This window comes from Somniosus microcephalus, chromosome 3, assembly GCF_052327205.1.
Source record: "Somniosus microcephalus isolate GS21.2 chromosome 3, FLI_Smic_1.0, whole genome shotgun sequence".
Classification (NCBI taxonomy): domain Eukaryota; kingdom Metazoa; phylum Chordata; class Chondrichthyes; order Squaliformes; family Somniosidae; genus Somniosus; species Somniosus microcephalus.
The window spans coordinates 108,366,457-108,391,709 of record NC_140989.1 but is presented as its reverse complement, the minus strand read 5'-3'; the positions used below and the strand labels follow the sequence as shown (position 1 = coordinate 108,391,709).

The window sequence follows — 25,253 nt, the reverse complement described above, 5'->3', positions numbered from 1 at the left end:
GATAGTCTTTCGTGATATGAATCCTTACAATGGGTGTTAAGTTGTTTGGTTGAGTTTCGTAGTTAAACATCTGTCCGGTAATAAGAAAAATAAAATATCCCAAAATCTTTCCCCACCAAAAAGTTCTATTTGTGTGTTTCTGTTTGATTTTTTTCTCAGTTATCGTCTGCATGTCCAATATTGCACCATTGGCAACGTTTTTACTAGCTTTCATGTACTTTTCAAGTTAATTAAAATTTTGAATTGCTTAATTGTCGAGATCTTATTTTAATAGGTGCTCTGTTTACCAAGTTCCATTTATCCTGCCTCCATTGATGTAAACTTTTTGTTAGAATTATTGGAAATTGAAGAGTTTCACATACCGCATCCAATTACCAGCTCAATGTGAAACAGTAAGGTTGCACAAATGGCAGTCCTGGCAATATTTTAATTTGAACTTGCACTTACACTTCTCATGTTCCTGAATACCTGTTGGTAGACTTACTTGAAAATGTTGCTTACTTGCACATTCCTGGATTTTTGCACAGCTTTAAGCACTTGACAAGATTTCTTTAAAGTAAATTTCTATTTTTGAACTTTCCTTAAAAGGGAAGGAACGGCTTAGCATGAAATACTACTTTCTGCTCTAAGTACTCGTTTCATATTTCTCTGGGGAAAAAATATACTCTGCAAGCCATGTCAAAACCTTTTATAGCAAATAATTTTAGCCTGGAGGCCTACCATTTCTGGTCTCTGCCCCCTTGCTGAATTGCTCCAATGATGCTGTTTATGGGGCAGCTCACGAAAGGTCAGCGCAGCTCTGCTGATGTGGTTACATATATATTTCCTTTCCTCCTTGTTAATAAATGTCCTCACGATCCAAATGTGGTGCATAATGATTATGGAACTTGGATAGACTCTCCTAATGATTTGCTCTGAATCTAGAGGACCACACACAATCTAATTGTGTGGCCCAGTTCTGTTTATTTTTAAATCTTTTTTAGCTACAGTTCATTTATTGTTCATGTATCATGTTCATTATACTGCACCTTTTCCCTACATTACAACAGTGACTACACTTGAAAAGTACTTAAATGGCTGTAAAGCGCTTTGGGGTGTGCTGAGGTTGTGAAAGGCACTATATAAATGCAAGTTCATTCTTTATTTCCTAATTCTTTTTTGTCATCTTTTAGGGATGCTGTCATAAAGTGTTGCACTTCCTGTGTAGGATAAATTCAGGGGGAAGTAAAAATACTCAAGTCTCAAGGAACTTTCAGAAGGTTGTTTGTGGCCACGGAGAGAACTGCCTACCGCATATTTTGTTACTTGGATGACTCTTCAATACTATGCATTTGTTTATTTTGGTGTATTACATTAAAAACAAATTACATCATTTTCTAAGTGTCTATTGCACATGTTACTGATTATATGATGTTCCAAAGAATCAGGCCTTCATCCTTATTCAAGAAATTTTCATCTTTTTATGTAACTATTTCATGTTTGACATATTCCAGTGTATTTACATTACCTGTGTTTATTTGCAATGCTGGTGTGATGAATGAATTTTGCTTACAAATTTCAAAGTGCAAAGCTAATATAAATGTAATCGACATTTATTTAGCTAAGTCTGAAACTGTGCGCGACCTTATACTAAATTGCATTACACTAAAAACAAAAGCTTGTATATAAAATTGAGCCAACATTTTACTCAAATAAAAACCCTCTTTGTTTAGTTAAAAGCTTGTATTTTGTGTGTTTTATTTGTGTATTTCCTGAAACCCGGAAATTCTGCAAAGTGTTTTAATGTAATTATTTTGCAAAGAAAATGACATGCTGTTATTGCAGTGACATGAAGATTACATTTTCTTTGGGTCACCATTTGTTAAACTTTTAATTGCAATATGAAATATTTTGTTTTCATTTTTGTCAAGCAAAGAGCTCCAGCACAGTGTCGGATGTCAACATTTAAAATGTGGAAATATTGAGGTTATCTAAAAGTGGGAGTGTAGTGGGCTCTGTATTTATACTAACCTTCAACTTGCTCACCTCTCTCCTGCACATGATATTATTGCTGTGATGTAATCAGGGGCTCCTTGGCACTCCCCAGAGCCATTATATCCTGTGCTTTATACTTATTCCCAGCTCCCTTGCATCTCTGCCTGACGAGAGCTTTCACCCACTTCCTGCAAATCCTCACCATTAGTTTATATGCATTTGCTCAGTCAGTAGCCACTTTTTCATTTCCATGTGTCCTCTGTTTACAACTTTAGAGTGGTGAGGGGAGGGGGGGTTGGTTGAGGGGAGGATGAACAGCGGGTTCTAGGCTCAGCAGCCTAGATATTGAGGGAGCAATAAACACTGGTTGTGACACTGGATTTTCCTCATTGGAAACTCGAGTGGTTTCTGTTGCATTTGATAGATTTTCAGAGGAAATTTACAAAAGTGACTTGAGTATTACAAAAAAATAGAAAGTTCCTGGCCTTGGAGCTGTCCAAACCTGCACAAGTGCCCATTGACTCTGCTGAATCCTCGTCGAACATTCCTTGCCCTGATTGGTCAAAATCCTTTGTATCTCCATTTTATCAAATGGAGATCTGTCAATCTGTTCATTAGTTTCATACACAAGTGGCCCCAATATATAAGGGGAGGGTGCAAGTGAGGCCAAAGAACCTGGCAAGGGCCAGGGACGTGGAGGTCCTGCCAGTCTTGGTGAGGCCTGCGATCGGGGATGAGGAGAGGAGGCCTGCAAGGGGTGGGGGGGAGCGGGGAGTGGAGGCAAGGCCTGCGCTTGGGGTGGGGGAGGAGGCTAGGCCTGCGGCTGGGGGTGGAGGAGGTGAGGCCTGTGATCGGGGCTGGGCTATGGGGGGAGTCGAGGCCTGCAATCAGGGCTGAGATGGGGCAGGGAGGCTAGGCCTGCGATCGGGGTGGGGGGATGTGAAGCGAGGCCAGCGATCTGGGGTGGGGCGGGAAATAGAGAGGAAATAGATTTTCTTTACCCTATCAAATCCTTTTTTAATTTGAAACCCCTCAATTAGATCACCCCTCGATCGTCTGTACTCGAGGAACTACCAGCCAAGTTTATGCAACCTGTCCTCATAATTTAACACTAACTCCTGGTATAATTCTGGTGAATCTGCACTCCCTCCAAAGCCAATATATTCTCCCTGAGGTGCAGTGCCCAGACTGAACGCAGTATAGAATCATAGAAACTTACAGCACAGAAGGAGGCCATTCGGCCCGTCGTGTCTGTGCTGGCTCTTTGCAAGAGCAGTCGTGTTTTGTCCCACATCCCGGCATCTTGTCCACAACCCAGTAAGTTCCTCATCCTCAAAAGTACCACCAGTCCAACTCCCTTTTAAAAATATTAATGGATTCAGCTTCCACCACCTTTTCAGGTACAGCGTTCCAGATCCCGGCAATTCTGAGTGAAAAAATTCTCCCTTGCTATTTTTATGATTTAATTTATAGTAAGCATCAAAAACAAATAACATGGACCGAAGTAATTTTTCAATTAAAAACTGCGATTTGGTTGAATAGATTCAAACAAGGAATCATTTCCTAACTGCATTCTATGCCCCTGTATCATTCTCTATTGGATGACTACAATAATTGGATTTATCAAAAAAATAATTTAGAACAAATGAAATCCAATTCTTCCAAAAGCTTCCAGATGGGAATGATAAGCTGTTATATAAAAGCATGTCTTTTATCTATGGATACATAACACATTAGTCTTTACCACTGGTATTTTTTTTTTAAGTTTTGGGGGAGAAAATAATTTACAGTGAACCCATAAAGCTCTAATTAGCCAACTTGTGTGGAACCAATATGCTTGTCAGCCTGGGGAAATAGTTATTTTGTTGGGTTCTGAAGTTGATTGTCTTACCGCCCCTTCACCCCACTTTGCCTAGTGTTGGCTAATCCCTATTTTGTGGATTATTTGTATCTAAGGCCTGTACTTCAGATAGGCAGGCTGACGAGGTCACCCCGAAGACCTCTGTAACAAAGAATTCTTCCAAAAATGTATTGTACTGATGGATCTATTACAAATCTAAACCTGCTTGGCCAACTTACCTGTCATTCAAATGAGGAATTAAGTTTTCAATCTAGCCAGCTAATTTCCATAAGCTTCAATCTTCTTTAAAAGCCTCTTAAGTGGAACTTCTGAAAATCCAAGTAAATTATATGCACTGGATAGCCTCAAACACTAATTTAGTCAGCTTTAAACCAAACTCCAGTCAGCTTATTGTCACTCACCATCAGGGTTCATAGGTTAATTATTTATCTATTTCTTCTTACTCCATGCTAAGACTTTCTTCTAAACTTTGCAAAAGGACATAGACAGGCTAAGTGAGTGGGCAGAAATTTGGCAGATGGAATATAATGTTGGAAAGTGTGAGGTTATGTACTTTGGCAGAAAAAATCAAAGAGCAAGTTACTATCTAAATGGAAAGAAACTGCAAAGTGCTACAGTACAAAGGGATCTGGGGGTCCTGGTGCATGAAACACAGAAGGTTAGTATGCAGGTACAGCAGGTGATCAGGAAGGCCAATGGAATCTTGGCTTTTATTGTAAGGGGGTTGGAGTATAAAAGCAGGGAAGTCTTGCTTCAGTTATACAGGGTACTGGTGAGGCCACACCTGGAATACTGTGTACAGTTTTGGTTTCCATATTTAAGAAAAGATGTACTTGCTCTCTTGGCAGTTCAGAGAAGGTTCACTCGGTTGATTCCAGAGATGAGGGGGTTGACTTATGAGGAAAGGTTGAGTAGGTTGGGCCTCTACTCATTGGAATTCAGAAGAATGAGAGGCGATCTTATCGAAACATGTAAGATTGTGAGGGGGCTTGATCGGGTGGATGGGGGGAGGATGTTTCCACTGATGGGTGAGACTAGAACTAAGGGGCATAATCTTAGAATAAGGGGCTGCCCTTTCAAAACTGAGATGAGAAACTTCTTCACTCAGAGGGTAGTAAATCTATGGAATTTGCTACCTCAGAGAGCTGTGGAAGCTGCGACATTAAATAAATTTAAAACGGAGATAGACAGTTTCCTAGCTGATAAGGGAATTAGGGGTTACGGGGAGTGGGCAGGGAAGTGGACGTGAGTCTAGGTTCGGATCGGCCATGATCCTATTGAATGGCGGAGCAGGCCCGAGAGGCCGTATGGCCTACTCCTGCTCCTACTTATGTTCTTAGCACTCTTAAATGAACAATGATAGCATCTCATAAAATATTCTTAAATATTTCTCCATGCAGATTTCATCATGATACTATTTCACATTGGTGTGTTTCATTGCAACCTATCATTGCAGCATCTGTTTGTAAATACATGAAAAGAGGCTTACCACTTTTTCATGAAAATAGTGCTCCTTATTTTCTTGCCAATTTGCTCCCCTCCCCTCTTGACACTAATTCCTTGATGGGTTAAGGTTTCACAAGTGCTGGTCACTTTCCATACCTTGCCCAGGTTTCCTTTATTTATCTATGATGGTAAGTGACAAGCTGTTCAATCACGTGGCATCACAAGAAAGTCCGATCCTATTCTCAACCAGCATCCACATATGTGTACTGCTAGCAAAGATCACTGAATAGTGACCAGGAACCCTGGTCAGTGTTCCTCTCCCTAACCCATCCCTTACACTCGTGAGATTGGCTAACTCAGCACAGACCAGGGATTAAACCTTCCTTGGGGCCTTCCTTGTCTGTATGATTCAGCAACTCACTGGACAAATTCACTGAGCCATCGGGGGAGCCGGCAGTGCCCTTTAAAGGGATTGTTTAATAAAATGAATTAGTTTGATATAAGAATTGAATAGTGATTTGAAAATAAAAATTGTGGGTATTTTTCTGTGAATTCCCTGTGTTTCAGATAGATCCTAACAAATACACCACGAGTTGGCTTTTAGCCTATGCCATCTACAGAAGAGTCCAGAGAGATTTCTGTTCAGACAGCTATAAAACCAGTGCAGGAATGTGTAAATGTATTCTTCCAAATTCCTTGAGGGGTGAACTGTTCATTAATCTATCTGGTCACAGTGACTAATGGGTTGTTTATATTTTTTCCAATGGAGAGACAGCAGCAAAAATAAATTTCTTATTTGAATAGACTCATTGTACACAAAGAGAAAAGTATTAAATGTCTATGCTCATAGAGTGTGTAATATTAGATTTCTAGCTGTAGTCAGCTTTATTGTGTTCACGCAGCAAAGTCAAGATAAGAATGTAAAGATCTGTTTTTACATATTGCTGTAATGCTGTAGTCATTCTGCAGTTTGATTTGCGCAATGTAAAAACATAAAACTCCTAACAGTACATCTTGGTTTCCCAGTGAGAAATAGCAGGAAAAGTAAACACCCACATGTAACAAGATAATGTGCCTATTCATACAAAATGTACAGGTATCAAAGGCCATCCACAGTACGATAGCAAAATACTGCGGATGTTGGAAATCCGAAATAACAACAGAAAATGCTGGAAAAACTCAGCAGGTCAGGCAACATCCGTGGACAGAAATTTGAGTTGACGTTTCGGGTCGAACCCAATCTCAGCCTATTACCATCTCGTCTAGCTTCTAATACCTTTTATTGTCTCTTTTTTACTTCTTTTGTTTCTTTTATTCTTTTGTCCGATCGCAGCCCTGCCTCCGATCTATCTTTTCTTCCCTGTTTTGAAGAAGGGTTCGACCCGAAACGTCAACTCAAATTTCTGTCCGCGGATGTTGCCTGACCTGCTGAGTTTTTCCAGCATTTTCTGTTGCCATCCACAGTACATTAGTTTCATGTACAGAATCAATACATATACCTTTTACCAACATACTAAACACCATCATGATTTATGACTGCTCAGTTATGAAGGTGTCGACATTCAGCCCACTGTCATACATTAAAGGCAATACATCTTCTCAGTTCTTTGACCTTGATCCATATTCTATTTTGACTTGATTACTAACAGGAGAAAGTCTTCATCAGCATTAAGGTATACATGCAGCAACACAACTCCCACTTGGTGTTTGAAGAAAAGGTGTTGTGATTTACATACACCTGTCTTATAGAATTAATAACTACAGTACATTCATTGATTTGGAAATTCTATATATGGGACCGCATAATCCTGGGATTTGATAAGATGCATGTACCCCAGTCTTTGAACTGAGCTTTCAGAGGCAAAGAGAAAAATTGCTGAAAGCACGCAGCAAGTCAGTCAACATCGCGGGAGGGAACAAAGAAATTAATGCTTCAGGTGTGGACCCTTTGTCTGAACTGAACCCAGTTTTGATGAAGGGTTCATGCCTGAAACATTGGCCATTAATTTGCTGCAATGACGTTATTGGCCACGATCACCATAAGTAAGAGTGTTCTCCACGATCTTCCAGCGAATTCTCAGACAGCAAACCAGGAAGTAAAAAGTACTGATTACCCTTCACTTTTTAATGGCGAGGCCATGGAGGGATTTGAAAACAAGGATGAGAATTTAAAATTTGAGGTGTTGCTTAGCCAGGAGCCAATGTTGGCCAGCAAGCATGGGTGATGGGTGACGGGACTTGGTGCAAGTTAGGATACAGACAGCAGAGTTTTGGATGACTTTTAAGTTTATGGAGGGTGGAAGATGGGAGGCCAGCCAGGAATGCATTGGAATAGTCAAGTCTAGAGGTAACAAAGGCATGGATGAGGGTTTCAGCAACAGATGAGCTAAGGCAGGGGCAGAGTCGGGCAATGTTATGTAGGTGGAAATAGGCGGTCTTAGCGATGGCGTGGATATGTAGTCGGAAGCTCATCTCGGGGTCAAATACGACACCAAGGTTGCGAACAGTCTGATTCAGTCTATGACAGTTGCCAGGGAGAAGGATTGATTCAGTGGTGAGGAAAAGAAGTTTGTGGCGGGGACCAAAGACACTGGCTTCAAACTAAATCCACTGCAGATATTAAGAGTTAGTAATTACAAGCGCAAGTACCCTTTAACCATGTGATAAGTGTTAATGACTGCCAATCACCTCTCTGGCACCCAAAATTAGCTATTATAAGCAATGTTCCCACTTTATTTGGGGGTGCACGGTCCCTTTAACAGGCTCCGCGGCTCATTCAAATTTCCGCACATGCGCAGTTTTTCCATTTAAGAGCTGCTGAGCAGCCAGTGTGGGATGTCCAGACCGCTGCGCAGCTTAACAGAAACATTGATTATAAGTGTGGAGTCTCATTCCTTCAGGTTATGAATTGTTTCAGGAGATTTTAAAAATGTCAAATTAAAAAAATCTTACTTTTCCTTTCTGTCTTTTTTCTCTCTCTCAATCTAATCTTTCTTTCCCTCTCTTTATTTCTTTCTGTACCTGATTTGACATTGAATCCACCCCCTTTAATTCACCCTCCTTCTCAGTCCTTCCACTGTTTATTTCCCAATTCTTAAATCTTATTGGTTAAGAAGATGCCCTGTTGGTTGCCCTGTGCACTCAGGTCCCAGATGCTCTGTTTTCCTCACTGTGCTGTTATCAGCTTGCACTTTCAGCAACTTAGTCAGCAAAGGAATTTTGAGCTGAAGGGTGTAGGGGCAAGTCTAACTAATGGCAGACACCCTTAGATGCCCTGCTACAGCAAAATCTGGCCCAATATATAAAAAAGATATTCAAATTAACATATGTCATTTAACAGATGTAGTTCTGAAGATGAAGCACAGCGGACAATCAAGGCTACTTTCAATTAAATCTAGTTTTGGTCTTTAGTTCATGTACTGATTGAATAAAGTAATTTGAATATCTTTGCTTTCATTCAGCCACTAATCATGTACTGGGATGCATCTCAAAAGCAGTTGACTGTAAATTAAAACAAGTTATTGTAACTTTTTACAGGTCACTGGTGAGACACATTTGTAATATATTTATCATTCTTTGGGATACGGGCATCGCTGGCAAGGCCAGCATTTATTGTCCATCCCTAGTTGCCCATGAGAAGGTGGCGGTGGGCCGCCTTCTTGAAGCACTGCAGTCCGTGTGGTAAAGGTGTTCCCACAGGGCTGTTAGGTAAGGAGTTCCAGGATTTTGGCCAGCGACAATGAAGGTTTGGCAATATATGTCCAAGTCAGGATGGTGTGTGTTTTGGAGGGGAACTGAGAGGTGGTGATGTTCCCATGCGCCTGCTACCCTTGTCCTTCTAGGTGGTAGAGGTCATGGGTTTGGGAGGTGGTGCCAAAAAAAGCCTTAGCGATTTGCTACAGTATTGTTTGGTTCTGAGCATCTTACTCTCAAAAAGACACTGCTGAATCAGAGATGGTGCAAAGATGGAAAACAAGGGCAAGTCTGAGATTTAGGATAAGACTCACAGAAATTATTTTCACGAGATAAAAGACTGAGTGAGGACATGATCTACCCTAGAGTGCTGATCTTAGTGAGGTCTTTAAAATTATGAAGGGGTTTGATAGGATCAGCATAGAGAGGATGTTTCCACTTGTGGGGGAGTTAAAAACTTGGGGTCAGGAATACAAGATAGTCACTAATAAATCCAATAAGCAATTCAGCAGCAAGTTAGAGTGGTGAGAATGTGGAACTATATACCACAAGGAAGAGTTGAGGCAAAATCGAAGGGAAAACTAGATTAATTACTTGAGGGAGAAACAGAAGGATGTAAGTAAGACAGAGGAGGCTGGTGTGGAGCATAAACACAGCACAGACCTGTTGGGCCGAATGGCCTGTTTCTGTGCTGTAACATTCTATATAATTATTATTGCTATTGCTTAATGCAATAGAATCTAGCAGCCGTCGATCCAATTGCGGATGTTTCTTTGAAATGGCTGCAACACATGCAAATGTATCTTTATTTTTGCCTTTTAAAAGTCAAAACCGTTTTCCTATTTTTTAAATGAAATTATGTGGTGAAACTGTGCGTCGATTTTTAAATGTATCAACTGGTCCCGCATTCATATGTCGGGTGTGGAAGTGCCGGAGTGTGGCCTGTGCCCGGCGGGAGAGGGGAGGGCGAGCTCGGGGAGGCGGGCTCGGATGCTGTCTCGCTGGAGGCGGGGCCGCGGCGCCCGATATATAGCCGGCGGGGCCGTAGGCACACACACCGGCGGCACGATGAAGATGGATGCTACTCCGAGGCCGTACCGAGTGGCCGTGCCCTTCCCTCCGATCCGGCAGCCCGTGTGCTGCCCTGGCACCAAGCAGGAGGCCGGGCGGGGGCCGAGGAAAGGACTGTCCGGGCCCGCCGCCCCGCCCCGCTCCCGGGCAGCGGCCGGAACATTTTCCAACTCCTGGCCCAAGACGAGCTTCCAGTCGGGTGGGCGCCGGCCGCAGCCCCGCCTCCCGGGCAGCTCGAGTGACAGCGCGCCGGCCTCCAGCTCCGGGGGCTCGGCCAGGAAGAGCAGCGTTCGCTCGTCCCAGACCAGCCTGTTGGAGAGCGGCGAGGAGCTGCGGTTCTCGCTCAGCCTGACCCCCGAGGCCCTGCTGCTCATCCGGAAGCGCAGCCTGGAGCGGCAGCTGGTGTCCCAGGGCAAGGGGCAAGCCCCGCCCCGAGCCCCCGCCCCGCTCCGTTGCAAGAAGCTGCTGTCATGCCCAGCCAGGCCGCCCCAGCCCGGGTCGGCGGCGCCGCTGACCCGCTCCGACTCTCCGCCCGACATCGGGAGCCTGTTGAAGATCTCGCTGCTCAACGACCAGCACAAGTACGACGATGTGGAGTACGAGGAGGAGGAAGACGGGCCGCCCGACCAGTCGGTTCTGCAGAAGTGCATGGAGTGGCTGCGGGGAGTAGAGAGCGCCCGTCACACGGCCAGTCTGCCCCAGCTGGCCAGCTAACCCGGGCAGAGACCCAGCCAGTCTGGCCAGCTCCCCCCGGGCAGAGACCCAGCCAGTCTGCCCCAGTTGGCCAGCTACCCCCCCCCCCCCCCCCGGCAAAGACCCAGCCAGTCTGCCCCAGTTGGGCAGCGCTTTCACCTCCCAGCTTCATCAAGTTGCTGCTTCCACTGACTCACTGAAAGCAGTTGGAATGATACTCGGTGTTCAATGCAATGTATTATTTTAAATCACCGCTGTTCCTGCAGACAAAAGAACTGGAAAGTTTTGCGGATGGACACCGATTGCATTCACCCCGAGCATTAGAAACGCAGGATCTTTAAATCAGAGCCAACTAAACAACTGACTGGGTCGAAGGTGGATGCTTGTGTTATAACAAAGAGAAATATTGGAAGTGCTGCCAGGAAGTAAAATCTGTAGATCTTGTTCATTCTGTGGTGTCTAGTTCTGAGACTGACCGAGGTGATCTACCAACACAGACTCGAGGTGTTTATTTTATTAAAATGAAACTGGTCTGGCTTCTATCGGAGGAAGTAACCAACCAACTTGACTGGAGGATAAGTGTGAGATCGATTTCAGGAAATGGACAGTGCTTGTTCTGAAATGAAGCCAGGAATTACCAAAACTGGACTATTTGAGCAAGATTTTATATTTGTAGCTACTAATTGCTGGCAATGTGCACAACTGTGTATGAAAATTGTACAGTAAATCTAAGGAAACTAATTTAGTTTATATATTTTGAAAGTTTAAAATAAATCGTCAGTGTAGCATTATTTCAAACAATGCCAGTTTTATCTGTTTCAATCTATACCTAATAATAAACTAATTCCTTGCGTGTTCCTGTTGTTTTGCAAATTGATTAACGTTTGCAGATGAAATCTGAGGTTTTTTTTAAGTCACATTTATTTAGCGGTTCAATTTGAAAGAGTTTAGGCTGCATTCAATCTATATAACAATTGTTTTTCTTTATCAAACTGTAAGTGACAGAACATCATCACTTGCATCAAATGCTAGTTTATAGTTGAGGTTTTACAAAAAATCAAATGTATGCCTATTGGGGAAACAATGGCCATTTAACAATGATTTAAGGTGGTACAGTTTATGCAACTATATAATTAGGAATGGCTATTTGGAGAATTTTTACAGGACAGCAGTGACTTCAGGGAGAAAACATGTCACTGTTGAGGTCACTTAAGTTAATGAATTTATGTGGCATTTCTAAAGCTTGTTTAATAATTTATTCTTTAACTTTCAAGTTACCCTATTTCCCAATCTCTTCTATTGCTAATACATTTTGCACATTTTTCTCATGGAGTTTGTGCATTTTTACATGCCCTGAAATCATCCTGCCTTAAATTCTCAGAACACTATCCCCTACAAGTGAATATGATTTGAAAGTTGTTTGTTCACTAATTAAGTTTTACTATGTTTTTGTTAACTGATTTTGATAGTGTACAAATGTAGCATGCAACATGGGTTCAAATGAATTAGTACATTGTTCATACTGTTTGGCTCAAAGGGCAATCTACCTTGAATTACGTTTCCTACATTACAACAGTGACTACACTTCAAAAGTACTTAATGGGCTGTAAAGCGCTTTGGGATGTCCTGAGGTCGTGAAAGGTGCTATATAAATGCAAGTTTTTTCTTTCTTTGTGCAAGCTTGCACACTTGCAGAAAGCACCGTACCTGGAAGTTAAAGTTTTAATGGGGGGTGTCGCATTATCTAAATGTTTAAATAAATTCTAAAAACTTTTAAAAGGGCCCAGGAGGACCACCTGAGCACCTATTAAATCAGATTTGACACTATCGGAGTCGGGACCAGCGGGAGCAGCGAGGAGGAGCTCGGGAGAAAACCCGGCGACCAGCGAGGCCCGAGACCAGTCGGGAGCAGTGTGGTGAGACCGGTATAAAAACCGGAGAGAGGCGAGGCCCGAGACCAGTCGGGACCAGCGGGAGCAGCGAGGAGGAGCTCGGGAGAAAACCCGGCGACCAGCGAGGCCCGAGACCAGTCGGGAGCAGTGTGGTGAGACCGGTATAAAAACCGGAGAGAGGCGAGGCCCGAGACCAGTCGGGACCAGCGGGAGCAGCGAGGAGGAGCTCGGGAGAAAACCCGGCGACCAGCGAGGCCCGAGACCAGTCGGGAGAAGTGTGGTGAGACCGGTATAAAAACCGGAGAGAGGCGAGGCCCGAGACCAGTCGGGACCAGCGGGAGCAGCGAGGAGGAGCTCGGGAGAAAACCCGGCGACCAGCGAGGCCCGAGACCAGTCGGGAGAAGTGTGGTGAGACCGGTATAAAAACCGGAGAGAGGCGAGGCCCGAGACCAGTCGGGACCAGCGGGAGCAGCGAGGAGGAGCTCGGGAGAAAACCCGGCGACCAGCGAGGCCCGAGACCAGTCGGGAGCAGTGTGGTGAGACCGGTATAAAAACCGGAGAGAGGCGAGGCCCGAGACCAGTCGGGACCAGCGAGGAGGAGCTCGGGAGAAAACCCGGCGACCAGCGAGGCCCAAGACCAGTCGGGAGCAGTGTGGTGAGACCGGTATAAAAACCGGAGAGAGGCTGGTGCAGTCGGGAGAGCAGGAGGCCAGTAACTGGTGAGTTTAAAAGCTCACCTTTCGGGGGCTTTTTCTTTCACAGCTGGGGCAGTCGGGAGAGCAGGAGGCCAGTAACTGGTGAGTTTAAAAGCTCACCTTTCGCGGGCTTTTTCTTTCACAGCTGGTGCAGTCGGGAGAGCAGGAGGCCAGTAACTGGTGAGTTTAAAAGCTCACCTTTCGGGGGCTTTTTCTTTCACAGCTGGGGCAGTCGGGAGAGCAGGAGGCCAGTAACTGGTGAGTTTAAAAGCTCACCTTTCGCGGGCTTTTTCTTTCACAGCTGGTGCAGTCGGGAGAGCAGGAGGCCAGTAACTCTTATATAGGTGGAGCTGTTGCTAAACCCGAAACACTACAGTGTAGTGTCTCCCACCCTTCCACCTCCTCTAACCATTTAGGGGTTAGGGGAAGTTGAAAAGGTAGGTTCAATTTATTTTATTTCAGGAGCCTAACCTAGGTGGAAAAGGTTCCAGGACAGGAGGCGGCAGTGAAAATACAACACCAGAAAACAGGTAGGTGACTGGTTGGTGAGTACTTTCACAAACTTATTCTAAGTAGAATTCAATAATTAAGCTAAATCGTAGTAAATAAAAGGGTATTGTAAGGGTTAAGTCATGGAAGGGCAGCTCGGACCCGTGTCATGCTCCTCCTGTGCCATGTGGGAAATCAGGGACACTGTCCCTGACAACTATGTGTGCAGGAAGTGTGTCCAGCTGCAGCTCCTAGCGGACCGCATGGCGGCGCTGGAGCTGCGAATGGACTCACTCTGGAGCATACGCGATGCTGAGGATGTTGTGGATAGCACATTCAGTGAGTTGGTCACACCGCAGGTAAAGGCTAGCTCAGACAGTAAATGGGTGACCAAAAGGCAGGGTAAAGGCAGGAAGGTAGTGCAGGAGTCACCTGCGGTCATCTCCCTCCAAAACAGGTTTACCGTTTTGGGTACTGTTGGGGGAGATGACTTATCAGGGGAAGGCACCAGCAGCCAGGTTCAGGGCACCATGACTGGCTCTGCTGCACAGAAGGGCGGGAAAAAGAGGGATAGGGCTATAGTGATAGGGGATTCAATTGTAAGGGGGATAGATAGGAGTTTCTGTGGCCGAGACCGAGACTCCAAGATGGTATGTTGCCTCCCTGGTGCAAGGGTCAAGGATGTCTCGGAGCGGGTGCAGAGCATTCTGAAGGGGGAGGGGGATCAGCCAGTTGTCGTGGTACATGTAGGTACCAACGATGTAGGTAAAAAGAGGGAGGAGGTCCTACAAGCTGAATTTAGGGAGTTAGGAGCTAAATTGAAAAGTAGGACCTCAAAGGTAGTAATCTCTGGATTGCTACCAGTGCCACGAGCTAATAAGTTTAGAGAGAGTAAGATAGATAAGCTAAATACGTGGCTTGAGCAGTGGTGCAAGGGAGAGGGATTTAAATTCTTGAGGCATTGGAACCAGTTCTTGGGGAGGAGTGACCTGTACCAAGGGGACGGTCTACACCTGAACTGTGAGGGAGCCGATGTCCTCGGGGTAATATTTTCTAGGGCGGTTCGGGAGGATTTAAACTAATTTGGCAGGGGGATGGGAACCTAGGTAGTGGAAAAGAGGGAAGTCATATGAAGTCAGAAATAGATGGTAGAAAGGTGAGAAGCAATAAGCAAAGGAGAGAAACACAAAGGGCCAAACTAATTCATAATGAGAGTGTGAAAAAAGCAAGCCTGAAGGCTTTGTATCTTAATGCTAGAAGCATTAGGAACAAGGTGGATGAATTAGTTGTGGAAATAGAGGTAAACAAGTATGATTTGATTGGGATTACAGAAACGTGGCTGCAGGGTGGGCAAGGCTGGGAACTTAACATCCAGGGATATACAATATTTAGGAAGGATCGGCAAAAAGGTAGGGGAGGTGGGGTAGCATTGCTGGTAAAGGAGGGGATTAATGCAATGGAAAGGAAGGATATTAACTCGGATGAAACGGAATCTGTATGGGTAGAAATGAGAAATAGCAAGGGGAGGAAAACGTTAGTGGGTGTGATATATAGGCCTCCAAATAGTAATATGGAGGTGAGGGAAGGCATAATAAGGGAAATTAGAGAAGCGTGCGATAAGAGCACAGCTGTCATCATGGGTGACTTTAATTTACATATTGATTGGACTACCCAAATTAGTAAAAATTCTGAGGAGGAGGAATTCCTGGAATGTTTTCGGGACGGTTATCTGGACCAATATGTCGAGGAGCCGACTCGAGATCAGGCCATTTTAGACTGGGTATTGTGCAATGAGAAGGGACTTATCAGCAATCTTCTTGTACGAGGCCCCTTGGGTCAGAGCGATCATAATATGATCGAGCTCTCAGTCGAGATGGAGAGTGAGGAAATTGAATCAGAGACTAAGGTCCAGAACTTAAATAAAGGGAATTACGAGGGTATGAGACGGGAATTGGGTAAGATTGATTGGGTGGTGTTTCTGGGGGGATTGACAGTGGATAGACAATGGCAAGCATTCAAAGATAGAATGGAAGAATTCCAGAACATGTTTATACCGGTTTGGCATAAAAATAAACCTAAAAAGGTGACTCAACCGTGGATAACGAGGGAAATTAGGGACAGCATAAAATCAAAAAAAAGGGCATATCAACTGGCAAAAAAAAGCACCAGACCGGAAGATTGGGGGCAGTACAGGATACAGCAAAAGAGGACAAAGGGATTAATCAGGAAGGGGAAAATAGAATACGAAAGTAAACTTGCAGCAAACATAAAGACAGACTGCAAAAGCTTTTATCGGTATATCAGGAGGAAAAGACTGGTAAAATCCCAAGTCGGTCCCTTGCAGTCCGATTCGGGAGAATATATAATGGAGAATAAGGAAATGGCAGACCAATTAAACTCATACTTTGGTTCTGTATTCACAAAGGAGGACACAAATAACCTCCCAGGAATATCGGCAAACATAGGGACTAATGAGAGGGAGGAGCTGACAGAAATTAGTATCTCTAGGGATATGGTGTTGGGTAAGTTGAGGGGACTGAAGGCCGACAAATCCCCGGGGCCTGATAAACTACATCCTAGGGTACTTAAGGAGGTGGCCCTGGAGATAGCAGATGCTCTAAGGATCATCTTCCGGAACTCCATTGACTCGGGAACAGTACCCGTGGATTGGAGGGTAGCTAATGTTACCCCAATATTTAAAAAGGGGGGTAGAGAGAAAGCAGGGAATTATAGACCAGTAAGCCTTACATCGGTTGTGGGCAAAATGCTAGAGTCCATTATTAAGGATAAAATAGCGGAGCACTTGACAAATGGGGAAAGGATCGGACAGAGTCAACATGGATTTACAAAGGGTAAATCGTGTTTGACTAATCTGCTGGAATTTTTTGAGGAAGTAACTGGTAAAATAGATGGGGGAGAGCCAGTGGATGTGGTGTACCTTGACTTCCAGAAAGCCTTCGATAAGGTTCCACACAAAAGATTATCATGCAAAATTAAGGCTCATGGGATTGGGGGCAAAGTATTAACGTGGATAGAGAACTGGCTGGCGGATAGAAAACAGAGAGTTGGAATAAACGGCTCGTTTTCGGAGTGGCAGGCTGTGACCAGCGGCGTGCCGCAAGGATCTGTCCTGGGACCCCAGCTGTTCACAATATATATAAATGATCTGGATCAGGGAATTGGATGCAATATTTCCAAATTCGCTGACGACACTAAACTAGGAGGAGGGGTGGGCTCTGATGAGGATGTCAGGAGGCTACAGTGCGATTTGGACAGGTTGGGGGAATGGGCGGATACGTGGCAGATGCACTATAATGTGGATAAATGCGAGGTTATCCACTTTGGGGGTAAAAACAGGAGGGTAGATAATAATCTAAATGGCAATAGATTGGGAGATGGGGAAGTGCAGAGGGACCTGGGTGTTCTTGTGCACCAGTCACTGAAGGAGAGCATGCAGGTGCAACAGGCGATTAAGAAGGCAAATGGTATGTTGGCCTTCATATCAAGGGGGTTCGAGTATAGGAATAGGGATACCTTACTACAGCTGTACAAGGTGCTGGTGAGACCGCATCTGGAGTATTGTGTACAGTTTTGGTCGCCCCATCTGCGGAAGGATGTTCTTGCCATGGAAAGAGTGCAACGGCGATTCACCAGGCTGATACCTGGAATGGCGGGAATGACCTACGAAGAGAGATTAAATAGTTTGGGCTTGTACTCACTGGAGTTTAGAAGATTGAGAGGGGATCTCATCGAAACATATAAAATTATGGCAGGCCTGGACAGGCTGAATTCAGAGAGAATGTTTCCAATGGCCGGGGAGCACAGAACCAGGGGCCACAGTCTAAAAATAGCGGGCAAATCATTTAAAACAGAGATGAGGAAGAATTTCTTCACTCAAAGAGTGGTGAGCCTGTGGAATTCCCTGCCACAGAGGGCTGCGAAGGCTAATTCAATAAATATTTTCAAGAGAGAATTGGATATATTTCTGAAGGCTAAGGGGATTAAGGGTTACGGAGAAAAGGCGGGGACGGGGTACTGAACTGGTAAGATCAGCTATGATCTCAGACGAAGATCAGCCATGATCTCATTGAATGGCGGAGCAGGCTCGAAGGGCCGAATGGCCTACTCCTGTTCCTATCTCTATGAATTCCAAGTGCTGTGAGACTGCTTTAGCCAAGGACTCTCCTACTCCCGACAGTCGGGTAGGTCCCAACTCCAGCGTGATACTGCAACTTTAGCATTAGTGTGCAGTGGAAATTGCTTTACAGTAGAGTTGAAGTTACAAAATAACTGCACTCTTATTAAGGCATAGCAGAAAGCTGGTCCTGCATTCCTGGAAAGGACAAATTTTGATTTAAATATGGCTGGAAACAAGACTGGAGGGAGAAACAAGGTCATATGAGGACTAAAGGATGCAGTAGGAGACTTAAGACTGGAGAAGGTTGCAAATGTAGGGTGGGGCAAGGTCATGGAAGGATTTGAACATGAGAATGAAGTGTTTGAATTCAATGCATTGAAGGGCATGTAGCCAGTGAGGGCAGGATAATGAGTGACTGGGACAGAATACAGGCAGCTGCGTTTTGAATGAATTGCTAAAGTACAGGCTGTTGAGGTGCCATTCTTCCAGGGTGCTTCACAGGAGCTGCAACTCTTCCTATGGTGCTGAATGGGGGAACCATGTGATACGGCAGAGTGCAATAAGCGATGAGTGCAGGAACCTGGAACGATGGATGGGGATAGCTCTGTATTGGCTCCATGCTAATTCTGAAGCCTAAATGCATATAGTGCATGATGTGTCCAAATGTTGACTGTCTACATAACATGAAGATGATTGGCAAGTATGTGCTTCCCTTCTTCGGAATAGTTTCTGGCTTCTGCTTTCCAGCTTGACTTGAACAGAGTGTCCATTTTCTAGTGGGACAAGAGATCATCCCCCCCTGAATCTCTTGCCAAAAACTTTAAATCTGTGTCCCCTAGTCCTTGTACCATCAACTAGTGGGAACAGCCTTTCCCCGTCTAGCCTATCCAAGCCCGTCATAATCTTGTACACCTCTATCAAATCACCCCTCAACCTCCTTTGCTCTAATGAAAACAAATCCAGCTTCTCCAACCTGTCCTTGTAGCTAAGATTCCCCCATCCCCCAGATCCATTCTGGTAAATCTCCTCTGCACCCTCTCAAGGGCCTTCCCATCCTTCCTAAAGTGCGGTGAACAGAACTGGACGTAATTCTCCAGTTGTGGCCGAACCAGCGCTTTATAAAGGTTCAGCATAACTCCTCTACCTTTGTACTCGATGCCTCTATTTATGAAGCCCAAGATCCCATATGTTTTGTTAACCACTCTCTCAAAATGTCCCGCCACCTTGGGGACCTATGCAGATTAACTCCCAGCTCCCTCTGTCCCTGCACACTCTTTTTAAAACTGTGCTATTAAGTGTATATTGTTTTTCCCTGTTACTTCTGCCAAAATGCATCACCTCACACTTCTCTGTATTAAATTCCATCTGCCACTTGTCTGCCCATTCTGCTAGCCTTTCTATGTTCTGTTGCAGTCGATTGGTATCGTCATCGCTGTTTGCCACACCCCCAAGTTTGGTGTCATCGGCAAATTTAGAAATTCTACTCTTCCAATATCCATGTCATTTATTTTTATATCAAAAAAAGCAGTGGCCCCAGCACTGACCCTTGGGGAACGTCACTGTCTCCCATCCTCCAGTCTGAAAAACAGCCATTTACCACAACTTGCTGTTTTCTGTCCTTAAGCCAATTCCTTATCCAAGCTGCCACTGACCCACCTATTCCAAGAGCCTCAATTTTGTTAACCAGCCTTCTATGTGGTACTTTATCAAACGCCTTCCGAAAATCCATGTAGACAACATCCATTGCATTCCCTTCATCAATCCTCTCTGTTACTTCATCAAAAAATTCAATTAGATTAGTCAAACACGATTTGCCTTTTACAAATCCGTGTTGGCTCCCCTTAATTAGCTTAAACCTCTCCAAGTGCCCATTAATTTTTTCCTTGATTATTGTTTCTAAAACTTTACCCACTACTGATGTTAAACTGACCAGCCTGTTGTTACTAGGATTGTCCTTACACCCTTGAACAATGGTGTCACATTTGCCACTTTCCAATCCTCAGGCACCTCCCCCGCATCTAGGGAAGATTGGAAAATTATGGCAAGCCCTTCCGCTATCTCCTCCCCCAATTCCCTTAGCAACCTGGGATGCAAGCCACCTGGACCAGGCGACTTGTCCACTCTCCGCATACCCAGCCTTTCTACTACAACCTGTCTATCAATTTTCGCCCCTTCCATTGCTTCTACCTTTTCCACTTCTACCGATATTTTGTCAGCATCCACATCCTTAGTAAACACTGATACAAAGTACACATTGAGTATTCTAGCCTTGCCCTGCGCCTCTAAGCATATATCACCTTCTTTGTCTCTAATAGGCCCCACCCCACCTCTTACTACCCACTTACTGTTTACATGCCGGTAGAAAATTTTTGGGCTCCCTTTTATGTTAACTGCCATTCTAATCTCATATTCTCTCTTTGCCAATTTTATTTTCATTTTCACATCCCCTCTCAACTGGTTGTATTTGGTCTGGTTCGCCCTTGAAGAATTTACTTCATGTCCTGACATTTTTAAAGTTTGAAAGTCTTTGTACAGCCTATTCAAAAACTGAACTGTCTCATCAATAGCTAGATAGATGCCAGTCCTCACCACTATTATGGCCACAATTTTTTCCTTCCAATTCTACGACCTAGAAATTACTCTTATTTTGCAAAAAAATGTGCTGGACACCTATTCTTCCCTAAAGTGAAGAAGTTGGTTATTTTATTTGTAGCACTTCCAGCATGAACAGAACTGCAGTGAGGCTCTGTAACTAGGAGTTAAAGCAATAGTCAGGCACTTGGCTGGTTTTGAAGAGCTGAAAATTCACTACTTGCTGGCAATGGCAGCTGCTAGGCAACAGTGTAAAGCGTAGTTCACAGAGGAAGCCCCTCGGGCACTCTTAGCCTTGGTTAGCACAAAACAGGCAATTTTGAGGCACCTGGCCAGATGGCATGCCACAGTACTGATAGCAAGAATGGGGCACTGTCACCTATAATTGAATATGGTGTCCAGGACCTGGCCAGATGGCATGCCACAGTACTGATATCAAGAATGGGGCACTGTCACCTATAATTGAATATGGTGTCCAGGACCTGGTGTACCTGAATTGAAGTGCAGAAAAAGTTTCTAGACTTGAAAAAACATTGATTTAAAAGGGTAAGCTGTAAATTATGTGTCATCTATGGACCATGCAGCTGTTAGAGGATCAAGAGTGATTTACAGCTGGCAGAACATGAATCCAGCACAAGAACTTGTGAAGGAATCCTAGGCAGAACAGGATGCAAATGTCATCACAAGTTCCCAACTGCAGTTATTCTGGTGAATTATAGGAGGACCTAATTGTAATGTATGTACCTTTAAGGGGGGAACTACTTTTTACAGCTCATGTATACTGTAGTACCGGCAGTGACCACACCTGTACATAACGCTGAGTAGTAATCTGTACAGATCAGTTCCCGTGTGAGCCACATTGAGTAAACACCTGTTGTACCGTTCTCCGCAGTCTGTGTCTTCTTATACACGGACGTAACATTGGCGACGAGGCAGGTTCGAACCTACCTGCAACTCTGCATCACCTCCCGGGGATTCGTTCCTGGAGATCAGTGGATTGGAGGTCAAGGTCAGAGACTCGGGCGTCGACCACGGGCAACCGCCCAGTCATCCAGCAGAGACACGAGAATTGCGGGGGAGGCTGTCGAGAGCCAGGCTTGGCTTTCCAGTCGAGGTGGTCCAGCGAAACGGGCTGGCAACAGGTAGTGCGCAGACCCTTCCCGGACAGCGGCGGGCTAGAGCCCAACCGAGCGGCACAGCAAAGGGCCGAGCAGCGTCGACGGGGGAGAGAGAGAGAGGGCAGAGCGCACAGGGCGCAGCCGGTGTTCAGGGGCCAAGCAGCATCGGAGAGAGGGAGAGAGAGACGCGCAGAAACCCGCAAGGCACCGCCATTGCCACAAGGACCGCCGAGAGCGGTGTTGGCAGCAGCGCAGGAGAAGCGCGCGAAACCTACAGGGCACCGCCATTGCCACGAGAACCGCCGGGAGCGGCGTCGGCAGCAGCGGGGGAGGAAGGAAAGTGCGGGAGACGCCATTTAAACCACACCCAAAATGCCGAAGAGTGGCAGTATCACCGCATTTGACAATGAAGTCGAAGATTGGACTACATATGTCGAACGAATAGAGGTGTACTGCAAGTCAAATGGGGTGTCAGATGACAAGAAAGCATCGGTATTGTTAAATTTAATGGGTGCAAAGACGTATGGTTTATTACGAAATCCAGTAAACCCAACGAAGCCAATGGAAAAGAGTTTTGAAGACATAGTAACGATACTAAAGGAACATTTAAACCCCACACCGCTGCTGATAGCAGAAAGATTCAAGTTTCACAAACGGAACCAGCATAAGGATGAAAGCAATGCTGATTATTTAACAGAACTGCGCAAACTATCGAAACACTGCCAGTTTGGAGCGGGACTGACAGATGCCTTAAGGGACAAGTTTGTGTGTGGGCTTCAAAGTGAAGGAACCCAGAAACGGCTTTTATCTGAAAAGGACCTTACGCTGGAAAAGGCTTTCAGCATTGCGGTATCATATGAAGCAGCAGCACGGGGCGCTGCAGAGATACAACAGAGACCGCAAGAATATGGCACAAACGAAATGTCATATGGAACAGAGAAGTGCTATCGCTGCGGCAGAACAACACACGACCAGAATGATTGCTGGTTCAAAGACAAAGTGTGCAGACAGTGTGGAAAAGTAGGACACATAGCACGAGTCTGCAGGTCGGGAAAGAAAACCAGCAATAAGAAACCTACCAAAGGAAAGTACCAGAAGGTACATAAGATGACGGAGAATAGTTCAGATGAACAAAAGAGTGATAACGACTCTGAAAGCAGGGAACTGAGTTGTCTGAAACTACATAATATGATCACAATGGAGGATCACCGAACCATTTGGGTCACTCTCAAGATAGCAGGAGTCCAGGTAAAGATGGAATTGGACACAGGATCAGCCCTAAGTCATAAACCGATGGGACTACGAGCGGCTATTCTCACACATACCCCTGAGAGACACAAAAATTATTTTGAAGACGTACATGGGGCAAAAAAGTCTACCCCAAAGGAAAAATAAGGGTGACCGTTATATATAACGGTAAGGAAACACCAAAACTAGACCTGTATGTATTGCAAGATGGAGGACCACCATTACTGGGACGTGAATGGATCCGGAAAATATAACTGGATTGGCATTCCATACAGGCACTGACTGTGGCTGACAAAAAGGATGACGACGTCACACCTGGGCGACTGTCAAAGATCCTAACTGACGCGAAAGAAGTGTTCCAGCAAGGACTCGGAACACTAAAAGGCATGACAGCAACGATTAAAATTGAAGAAAACGCAAGCCCAAAATGTTTTATGGCCAGACCGGTACCTTATGCGATCCGCCCAGCCGTCGAAGCAGAGCTGGAGAGTCTGGAACGTTCAGGTGTACTGTCCAAGGTAGACTGGAGCGAGTGGGCTACACCCATCGTCCCTGTGATGAAAAAGTCATTGAGCAGCATGCCTGGGGAACCAAGGAAGGTTCGCATCTGTGGGACTTTAAGGTAACAGTGAACCCAGTCCTTCACACCGTACAATAGCCACTTCCGCGGATTGAAGATATTTTCGCCTCGTTATCTGGAGGGAAACGTTTCACTAAGATTGATCTGGCCCAGGCGTATCTGCAAATGGAGGTAGAAGAAGCATCAAAAAAATACCTCACAATCAACACCCATAAAGGTCTCTACCAATACAACCGGCTGGTATTCGGGGTAGCATCAGCTCCGGCTAATTGGCAGAGTGCAATGGAACAAGTCCTGCAAGGGATCCCAGGGACCCAGTGTTATTTGGACGACATCCTGGTCACGGGCGAAAATGATAGTGATCACCTTGCCAACCTGGAGCAGGTGCTCACTAGATTGCAGGAATATGGGCTCCGAGCTAACCGCCCCAAATGTGAGTTTTTTAGAAAACAGATCTCGTATTGTGGCCACGTTATCGATAGAGGGGTTACATAAGTCCCCAGAGAAGATTGAGGCAGTAGTCAAGGCTCCAGCACCGGAAAATGTGTCACAAATGAGGCCATTTCTCGGGCTGGTAAACTACTACCATAAGTTCTTGCCAAATTTGTCTACAATACTACACCCACTGAACACCCTACTGCAAACTGGGGTGCCATGGAAGTGGAGTGACGAATGTAGACGAGCTTTCCAGAAGAGCAAAACACTAATCACATCGAAAGAGGTATTGGCCCATTACAACCCGGCATTACCAATTCGGTTGGCATGTGATGCGTCACCCTATGGCATTGGAGCGGTGCTGTCGCACAAATTCTCGGATGGCTCAGAGAGGCCAATAGCCTTTGCATCACGATCACTAACCTCAGCCGAGCGTAACTACGCCCAGATTGACAGGGAGGCCCTCAGCCTAGTGTGGGGAGTGAAAAAGTTCAATCACTATCTGCACGGGCAGAAATTCACCTTGCTGACTGATCACCAGCCTCTTGTCTCCATTTTTAATCCGAAGAAGGGCGTTCCGGTGATGACTGCGCAACGACTACAAAGATGGTCACTTTTTCTAGGGGCGCACCACTATGAGATTGAATATAAGGGCACGAAACAGCATGGAAATGCTGATGGGCTATCACGCCTGCCACTGCCTACTGCGGAGGAAGCACCAGCAGTGGATCCTGTCGAAATATTCCATTCGACTATAGTTGAATACCTACCGGTAACTAACGCTTGTATCGAAAAGGAAACCCGAAATGACCCGACACTGTCTCGGGTATATGATTTGACGGTGGAGGGATGGCCAGCACATGGCGACTCACTGTTGCCAGCATTCTCGACAAGGAGAGAACAGCTGTCAGTGTGCCGGGGGACCTTGATGTGTGGATCCCGAGTGGTAATTTCACCCAAGTTAAGGGATAGAGTGCTCAATGAGCTTCATGAGGGTCATCTGGGAGGGGTAAAAATGAAAAGCCTAGCCAGGGCTTATGTGTGGTGGCCGGGAATCGATAAACAAATCGAGGACCTGACCAAGAGCTGCTCAGGATGCCAGAAAGTCCAAAATGCACCACCACAGGCCCCTCTACACCCATGGGAGTGGCCCTCATCTCCATGGCAATGGGTGCATATTGATTTTGCTGGTCCATTCATGGACTCAATGTTTTTAATAGCCGTGGATGCGCACTCGAAATGGCCTGAGGTCATCAAAATGTCTTCCACCACCATGGAGAAAACTATTGCAGTCCTACGGACCATTTTTGCCAGGAATGGCTTGCCAG

General features: G+C 45.2%; 2 protein-coding genes across 3 annotated transcripts in view; both read left to right on the top strand.

Annotated features, from left to right (window-relative positions):
• sft2d1 (SFT2 domain containing 1) overlaps window positions 1-1,718 on the top strand; it is a 93,740-nt gene extending 92,022 nt beyond the window's left edge. For both annotated transcript variants that reach the window (XM_085981468.1, XM_085981469.1), the window contains one exon: window positions 1,173-1,718. In XM_085981468.1, coding sequence (XP_085837594.1) covers window positions 1,173-1,212 — 40 coding nt within the window. In that variant the 3' untranslated portion in view covers window positions 1,213-1,718. The remainder of the gene's footprint in view (window positions 1-1,172) is intronic.
• Window positions 1,719-9,942: 8,224 nt separating this feature from the next.
• On the top strand, window positions 9,943-11,595 carry prr18 (proline rich 18). Its single transcript, XM_085981467.1, has one exon. It carries the CDS (start codon window positions 9,965-9,967, stop codon window positions 10,757-10,759), a length of 795 nt encoding a protein of 264 aa, XP_085837593.1. The 5' UTR covers window positions 9,943-9,964; the 3' UTR covers window positions 10,760-11,595.
• Window positions 11,596-25,253: the final 13,658 nt, after the last annotated feature.